At 41.8% G+C, this 9,293-nt stretch overlaps 1 protein-coding gene across 1 annotated transcript in view; it reads left to right on the top strand.

Annotated features, from left to right (window-relative positions):
• The window catches only part of MRPL48 (mitochondrial ribosomal protein L48), a 50,334-nt gene that overhangs the window by 22,268 nt on the left and 18,773 nt on the right, over positions 1–9,293 (top strand). Inside the window, exon 4 of the mRNA XM_045293228.1 lies at positions 5,922–6,010. Within this exon, the coding sequence (XP_045149163.1) occupies positions 5,922–6,010 (89 nt within the window). The remainder of the gene's footprint in view (positions 1–5,921; positions 6,011–9,293) is intronic.

The following is a 9,293-nucleotide window of genomic DNA, read 5'->3' as shown; positions in this document are numbered from 1 at the left end:
TATAAATGTAGGCTCATAGATCTATTTCCCTATCCTCATATAATATATTTGTATATGTACATGTCTTTATCTAGAGCTCTATAAATACTCTTTGCCTCCCAGCTTTTTCCTCTATTTCCATTGATTCTCCTCCTGTCCCACTATCATGCTCAGTCCCCACCAGGAATCATCTTCCTTTTCATAACTCGTTATAGAGAAAGCCTTGTCTTTCTTCCATGGATTGGCTGGCGTTTTCAAACTGATGACCTTGTGGTTAGCAGCCCAGTACCTAACAGTTATACCACCAGGGCTGCAATGGTTGGTTATTCTAACATGGAGGTGAGTTCCGTTCTAGCCCTGAAGGGTAAGGGCCATCGCCTCAATTCTATAAGTAGAAGAACCTTTTGAAAGAAGAAAATTAGTATTTTTCTATCATATATATCTTCAAAGTAAAAAAAATTACAATGATGTTCAGAAACCGTGTAAGAATGGTTTCCCATACTTACCTTCATATATGTGGGCTCAGGGTACCATGTGCAGGACATGTGTGGGACCAGCATCTTGGTCCAAAGGATGGGCCTGACTATACTGACTATCCTTTCTTATTGGTCTAATTGTACGTAGAGAAGAAGTTGTACACGTACATAAGGAGGTAAAATGAAGGGCACTCAGAGTGCCTTCATTAGAATGTGAGCAAACAAGTAAGAAACATGGTATATTGAAGTCCAGATCCAAACAAAAAAACAAACTCATCTGCTATCAAGTCGGTTCCAACTCACAGGAGCCCTGGTGGCGCAGCGGGTTACCCATTGGGCTGCTAACCCCAAGGTCAGCAGTTTGAAAACTGGCCTCTTCTGGGGAGAAAAATGAGGCTTTCTACTCCTGTAAAGACTGAGAACCTTGGACCCCTCCAGGGGCAGTTCTCTGCTTATCGGCCAGCTGTGAGTCAAGTCCAGGCGGTTGTTGTTAGGTGCTGTTCACTTGGTTCTGACTCAAAGCCACCCTGTGGACGGCAGAACCCTCTGTACAAGTCCAGGTAGTTCCCGTGTTCATTAAAAGAACGAAACGAAATTTTAAAAGAACAGGACTTTGGATAAAAGTAGGCAGCTGCCAGGAACAAGGCATTGCAGATTGTCTTGGTAAAATATCTTAATAACCTTTTGAAATATACAACTACTGAGCATATATTGTCTGCCCTTGAGGACCTCACAGTCTATTGAATGAAGAGAATATCCCGTAATTAGATTCTTTGTTTGGGCTGCTTACGTTTTTTCCTTTATCTCTACCTGCACAACCCTGCTGAAAATGCTTGCTTCAATATTGAAGGGAAAATAATTAAACTGGAGCTGTTTGCCTCAATCCTGGATTGAGGAGTTTAGTCTCTAATTTAGTAAACAAGGACATTGAAGGACAGCTGGCTCAGGCACTATGTAAATGCAAGACTGGTGAAGGGGTGGTGGGAGGCAATAAATACATAGTTACACCTTGCAACTGTAGTAACAGAACAGTTTTCAAAGCCTCCTATTGAAACCCTGGGGTTTTGTGTCTTCATTCGGTGAAAAGAGGGGTCAGTTCTCGCAGGAGGCTGCAGAGTTGATGTGCTAGCAGGAAACTCAGCCTCCTGGCACAGAGCAGGTTGAAAAACAGCCCCGCCTGCAGTTGAACTCATTGGAAACCAGAGGCTTTCCAGCATATAAATTTTATAATGAAGACAACTGGCTAATTAAGCAATTTAACTACTGGTAATTTGACCAAAACCTTTCATTTAAGATAGAAAATGGTTAATTTAGCAGTGGTTTGAACCGACTTCTTAATTAACCAGCTGCTCTAATTATAGGAATTGCCCCACACTGCCTGTGAAAATGCCTCCTTGCCAAAGCATTCCAGTAGCCTGGAGGCTGTGCCGAGCATTTGCTGCACTTTTAACTAAAATGCGTTATCCTCTCACAGCTCCGTTTTGGTCCTGTGAGTGAGTGAGTTTCTGGTACATAAAAATGGTGATTGGCATGAGTCTTTTATTTACACAAAATGTTTTACTTTCCTTTTTTTTTTTAGTGTTTTACTTTCTAATGGAGACAGGGGAGAGCTATACCACTGAAATGTAAATTCTTGATGATCTTGGCAAAAGAAGAATGTTGCCGAGAAAGTTGCACTTGAGCTACTCCAGAGGTTATGTTGGGGTCCACCAGTCAGAAGATGCAGCCCCCGCAGGAGAAACAGCCTAGCAAGGCACAGAGGCATGGAAACTGCGTGGTTTATATACAGCGGCAGAAGTAGCCATGTGGCTGGGGAGTAGAATTTTAAAGGCCCGGAGGAGTGGGAGGATGAGGAAATAAATTCATTGGAGCCAGATTACAAAATAAAAGTCCTTAGCTGCTTACCTAAGGAGTTTGAGCTTTGGGCAGTGGAAAGCCATTGAGATTTTGAAATATAGCAGAGACCTCTCTCCTGTATTCATTATCGTCTCTGCAATTATGTAGAATGACTAACGGCTGAATGACTAAAAGAAAGAGAACAGCATGATTAGATTTGTGCTCATGCTTTGTTGTAAGAGCGGAATGCGTGTGTCATCCCCTCCCTGAACAGCTGTCTCTTTGCCACAAGACAGAAGAACTAGATGGTGCCCAGCCACCATTACAACCTTTTTTAAACAAACTTTTTATTGTGAATTAGGTGAAGGCTGACAGAGCAGATCATTGTTTCACATTCAACAATTCATAGACATTTGGATTTAACTCATCCTTGCAATAGTGTTCCATCCCTTATCCCACTTCCTCCCTCTGTTTCCTATTTCTGTTCCTCCTCCTTTCCTAACCCTTTTCACTTTGTCTTTGGGTAAATGCTGCCCTCTCATCCTACTGATAAATATGCAGCCCCATATTGGCCATAGTTTACCAGTCTATCTGATCAGTGTTACTTAACATTTTGATTAAAGATTCTATGTAAAAATTCTGATCAAAAGGGGGAAAGAGTTGAAAAAGAATTTCACATTCTCATGGACTCCCTATTTTCTGGAGCCATTGGTTTTAGATGATCCTAAATCCCAGAAACCAAATCAAAATAAAACTGTTTTTGCTCTGAGGAGATCTTTAAACCTTAAGCCAAAATTGTTCCTTGAAATTATCTTTAAATCAAACAAGAATTTAGCTTAATCGTAAGAAATGTTTGCTTTCATTGTTGTGCTTTTTAAAAGAATTATCTTTACGATCCAATTAACAACAGCAATTCTAAAGGTTAGATGAAATGCTTAGGAGGCAATGAGTTTATGCTAACAATAATGGAATAATTTGAAAAAGGTTATCAAAAAAAGTGGTACAACTTGAAGAATGTAATTAATATCACTGAATTTTCCATTTAGAAATTGTTGGTGTATTTTGTCATGTACTATAAAGAGGAGGATTCAGTACTGTCAGTGCTATAAAAATAGAATAGGAAAGGATACTGGGGGTACAGGAAGACTACCACCAATATCTTAGCTGTTTTGGACCACTGTAATGTTCCATCAACATTCTCTCTTCTCCTAACACAATCGCTGAAGACAGAATGGGTGCATAAGCAAATGTGATGAAAAAAGCTGATGGTGCCTGGCTATCAAAAGATATAGCATCTGGGATCTTAAAGGCTTGAAGTTAAACAAGCAGCCATCTAGCTGAGAAGCAACAAAGCCCACATGGAAAAAGCACACCAGCCTGTGTGATCATGAGTTGTCGACGGAATCAGGTAACAGGTACCAGGAGACCCCAAACAACAAAAAAAACATATTGTTCAGAATGAGGGAGGTCAGAGCAGAGACCCAGAACCCATCTGTAGACAATAAGACAGCCCCTCACAGAAGGGTCACAATGGAGGGATGAATCAACCAGGGTGCAGTATAGCACCGATGAAACACACAAGACTCCTCTTTGAGGCCTTTTTGAGGCTTCCTCATCTCCACCATCATGACCCCAGTCCTGCCTTTCAATTCTGGCTAGACCGGAGCATGTACACTGATACAGATAAGAGCTCACGACACACGGAATCCAGGTCAGATAAACCCCTCAGGAACAGAAATGGGAGTAGCGATACCAGGAGGGAATAGGGAAAGTGGGGCTAGGAGGGGAGGAAGGGGGAACTGAGAGCAGTGATTGACACATAACTCCCCCCACCCTCCCTGGGAGGTACGAACAACAGAAATGTGGGTGAAGGGAGACAGTGGTCCATGTAAGATGTGGAAATATAATTTATTTTTTATATAAATTATATTTATAGAAATATAAATATAAGGTCACGAGGAAGGGAAGTGGGGAGGGAAAAAAGCAACTGATGCTACGGGCTCAAATAGAAATTAAATGTTTAGAAAATGATGATGGCAACATATGTACAAATATGCTTGATACAATTGATGTATGGAATGTTATAAGTGCTGTAAGAGTCCCCAATAAAATGTGTTTTTAAAAAAAAAAAATCTGTATACAACTAAAGAGATCTTTTAAAAGCTTACATCAGACCATATAATTTCCCTGTTGTGGTTGTTCAGGATGAAGTCCAGGCCGTTAACAAGACCCACCATGGTTGTTTCTGATTCACCACTTGTATCTGTGGTGCATTCTGCACCCCCTCGTTTTGCTTCAGCCACATTAACAGGCTCTCTTCTTTGCCTGTGCCTAGGACCTTGTGTGGTGCAGTTTATGTTCAACTGCCGATCTAAAGGCTGGTGTTTCCAACCCATCCAGCAGTACTGTAAGAGAGGCCTGGCAATCTGCTTCTGGTAACGTACCCTTAAAAGGGTTCGGATATCACCTCTTTGGGAGAGGTCCCAATTGTAGAATGTGGAGCCTGAAGACAGAAGGTTAAAGGTATTGATTCAGAGAGATGGAATTGGGATAGCAGCAAGGGGATGCCTCAGTTATAATCAGTGAGGTGAGCTGTCCCCATGAAGATTTACAGCATTGGTCACCCTGTATAGGATTGGTATGAGTCAGTTCAAAACCTACTAGCCAATCTCTAGGAAAAGGTTAGGCTTTCTCTTCCTATAAAGATGTATAGCCTCAGAAAACCACAGAGGGTAGTTCTCACTGTGAGTCAGAATCAACTGCATGGCAGTGAGTTTTTTGTTTTGTTTTTTAAAAATGAGTCAGAATCATCTCAATGGCAGTGGGTTCCCATATATGGTGAATTTCTACTACTCTTTCAGGAACACCGCTGTAATATCTTTTTTTGAACCTTTTCACTACATTCACTCTGTCCTTCCCCCTCCTTCGCCCCAGTAGTAAATTTAGTTGTTCTTTCGTTCGTGCGCAGCTTTATAAAAGTATTTTACACTTTGTCGGGTCACTATCTCCTTCCCATCACCCTTCGCCAGTCTACCTTGATTGCCTCACAGACAAGTAGCATGCTTCATTCTTCTTTGTAAATGCCCCAGTGCCCATACAGTTGTTGCCATGTAATAATAAATGTGATGCCATGGATATTACAGGTTGGATATCCCTCATTTTCTTGGTGAAATAGTGTAGACTGTGAACAGAGTGAAATTCTCTGAAGCCAGGTGGGTTTCTGTCCCGGCACACAGCAGACCTGCTTGGAGAAGACGGGGCTAAGAAATCCTCCACTCCCCATTAGAAAACTTTAAAATCGCTGTTTCCTGTTACGGCACAAGAGGAGGGGAGAGCCTTCTGTGAATATGAAATACTTTATCTCCTCATTCAACAGTAGCTCTTGTGGAGAGAACTTCTCAAAGAAGGATGGTGCTAGGAAGTAGCTATATCCTAGGTGCCAAAAGGAGAGAAAAATGGGTAAACTGAAATTTTGCCCAGAATCAAGAAATACCCTGGTTTTTTAAACCAAGTGTCCCTCTCTCTCCAAATTTCGCCATTCTTGCTACGTAGAATCTGTCTCCTCATGTGCAATCTGCTTGCCCCCTGGAGGAGCTTAGAAACGGTTTGATCTTTGTTTCTCATTTCTAGGTGGCTTTCTGCTGAATACCAGTCGGCACTACAGATCAAAGCCCACCCATGGCATTGGAAGATACAAGCATTTAATTCAAGCACAAGAGGTAAGGGGAGGAGCACCTTTAAAATTTTAGTTTGCAGCTTTTGCAGACTTGAAGATCAGATATGTATTGATTGGACAGAAGAGATAGGAGTGTCTTTATTCACAGTCTTTGGTTATTTAGAGTGGGGATTATCTGGATTGGAGATATTGCTAACAGCTTCTTGTCTTGTCCATAGGCCAAGTTATCACAGTGAGACGGGGAGGTAATTTTACTAGTTGTGATCATTTTTAATAGTTCCTACTATTAATCCAATGTAGCTCTGAGAGTATAAATGATAAATTCAGTGTTGAAGGAAAATGAATGATTTGTGATAAGTAGAGGGAAATTATTTGTTAGCCAAATGGCTGATTTAAAAAAAATAATTTTATTGGGATATTGTACAACGCTTATCACAATCCATACATCCATTCATTGTGTTAAGTACATTTGTACATTTGTTGCCATCATTTTCTTTTTTAATCATTTTATTACAGGCTCATACAACTTTTATCACAATCCATACATACATTAATTGTGTAAAGCACATTTGTACATTCATTGCTCTTATCATTTTCTTTTTTTTTTTTAAGCAAAAGGGAAGACATTTATTGGAGCCCATACGGGAAACCCTGGAGGGGCCCAGCATCCCCTACTGTGTAGGCATGCCCAGCAAAGGGTCACACCATTCACTGTCCCCCATGTCCCAGAGGGACTCGCCTTAAGCCGAGCCCCAAAGCCCAAGACTGGCTGGGGGTGGGGATGTGCTCTTATCATTTTCAAAACATTTTCTTTCTACTTGAGCCCTTGGTATCAGCTCCTCATTATTCCCCCTCCCTCCCCCACCTTCCCTCCCTCATGAACCCTTGATAATTTATATATTATTATTTTTTCATGTCTTATATTGATTGATGTTTCCCTTCACCCATTTTTCTGTTGTCCATCCCCCTGGGAGGGGGTTATATGTAGGTCATTGTGATTGGTTACCCCTGCTTTCCCCCACCATTCCCTTCCCCTCCTGGTATAGCTACTCTCAATATCGGTCCTGAGGGGTTTATCTGTCCTGGATCCCTGTGTTTCCAGCTCTTATCTGTACCCGTGTACATGCTCTGGTCTAGCCAGATTTGTAAGGGAGAATTGGGGTCATGATAGTGGGGGGAAGGAAGCATTAAAGAACTAGAGGAAAGTTGTATGTTTCAACAGTGCTATACTACACCCTGACTTGCTCGTCTCTTCCCTGTGACCCCTCTGTAAGGGGAGGTGTAATTGTCTACAGATGGGCCTTGGGTCTCCACCCTGCACTCCCCCCAAATCACAATGATAGAATTTTTTGTTCTGGGTCTTTGATGCCTGATACCTGATCCTATCCACATCTCATGATCACACAAGCTGGTGTGCTTCTTCCATGTGGACTGCAAATAGCTGATTTTTTTAAATTGCAGATGTAAAAATACACGGTCTTTGTGAACTTATTGTCACAGATAGCTGGGAGTTAGTTCTGAGAATTTTAAGAACATTTAGTCCATTATCTGGCCCTAACTGCAGGATTGTTTCTGTGATGGTTAGATTTCTATGATTGCCCAAGGGATTTTGTGGTAGGGTGAACACAGCATTAGCCTGAAAATCAGATCTGGCTTTCAACCTTGATCCCTTCACTTCCTGTAAACAGTACAGTTTGGAAGGTTTTGTTCTTCGTGGGGATACTTCAACATCACTTTTACTTCCTTGGCTTTCGATCTTGTACCTCTATCACCTCTCTGTTGCCTTGGCAGAGATCCAACACCATTGATTGTCCGTGGGCCTCAGAAGCCACTTACCTTGCCATGTTCTCCTCAGCATTATCCTAATATCAAGGAATTTCACGAAAGAAACATGGTAGGTCTGAGGAATCACGCCCTACTAAATGATGCCTTTGTAGTGTGAAGAGGAGCCCTGGTAGCATCAGGGTTATGTGCTGGCTGCTAACTGCAAGGCCAGCCATACAAAACCGCCAGGCTCAGTTGGGAGAGACAGACTTTCTACTCCCGTGAAGAGTTGGTCTTGGAAACCTGTCGGGGCGGTTCTACAACGGGGCCACGAGTTGGAGTCCACGCTGTGGCAGTGAGCTTGGTTTTAGTTTTTAGTGGGAAGAGAACTGTAGGGTGCAGGAAACGTGTTCTAGGTTCATTCTGCTACTTCTCAGTAAGTTAACCTTATTGAACTCACATGGCTTACATATGTAACAAATTATACGCAAAATGTTTCTGTATAGGAATTTTTCTGAGAAGAGTCTATAAACCTTTATCAGGCTTTTCATAAAAACTGGAAAATTTGTACTGGACTATCTTTTTTTTTCTTTTTAATTAAAAGGTCATTTTATGTGCTTGATACAATGGATGGATGCATGGATTGTGGTAAGAGTTGTACAAGCCCCCAATAAAATGATTTTTTTTAAAAAAGATCATTTTATTGGCTGCTCTTATCACAATCCATACATCGTTGCAAGCATATTTGTACATATGTTGCCATCATTATTTTCTAAACATTTACTTTCTATTAACCCTTGGTATCAGCACTTCTTTTTTTCCCCCTCCCTCCCCACTACTTGTGACTCCTTGATAAATTATAAATTATTATTATTTTCATATCTTACACTGACCGCTGTCTCCCTTCCCCCATGGTTTCTGTTGTTTGTCCCCCTGGAGGGTGGGGTGGTTATGTGTCGATCATTGTGACCTGTGCACATGCTTCGGTCTAGCCCGCCATGAAAGGCAGGACTGGGGTCATGATGGTGGGGGCTGAGGAAGCCTCAAGGAACCAGAGGAGTATTGCGTGTTTCATCGGTGCTATAGTTCGCCCTAGTTGACTCATCCCTTCCTTGTGACCCATGGTCTCTAAATGGGCTTTGGGTCTTAGTTCCGACCCCCCTCATTCTCAACAGTATGGTTTTTGGACTGGATTTCAGCCCTGGTATCATGCCATGATGACTCTATGGTGCTATGAAATACTTATTGAACAGATAGTATGTGCTGGGCACTGTTTGAGGTGTACTTTGCCTTTTCAGAGTGGGTTGTGATCTTACAGGCTGTATGAACTAGAACGCATTCCTACTTTGAGGGAACAGGTGAACCCATAAAGGAATACAACTCAGATAACTATGCTCCCAGGCAGAAAGTGCCGAGTGCTAAATGAAAAGTACAAAGTGCTCCTAAAATTCAGAAGGAGTGATTTACACCCTATCTGAGTTGTGACACCTTGGAGGGAGTTACTGGAGTTGTTATATTTTGGGACATTCCTCTTCTTAAAAGTCCACATAAGGCAACTCCTC

Source organism: Echinops telfairi, unplaced genomic scaffold (assembly GCF_000313985.2).
Source record: "Echinops telfairi isolate 266 unplaced genomic scaffold, ASM31398v2 ScPeMD7_1713;HRSCAF=2227, whole genome shotgun sequence".
Classification (NCBI taxonomy): domain Eukaryota; kingdom Metazoa; phylum Chordata; class Mammalia; order Afrosoricida; family Tenrecidae; genus Echinops; species Echinops telfairi.
This window is presented reverse-complemented; position numbering and strand designations above follow the sequence as displayed.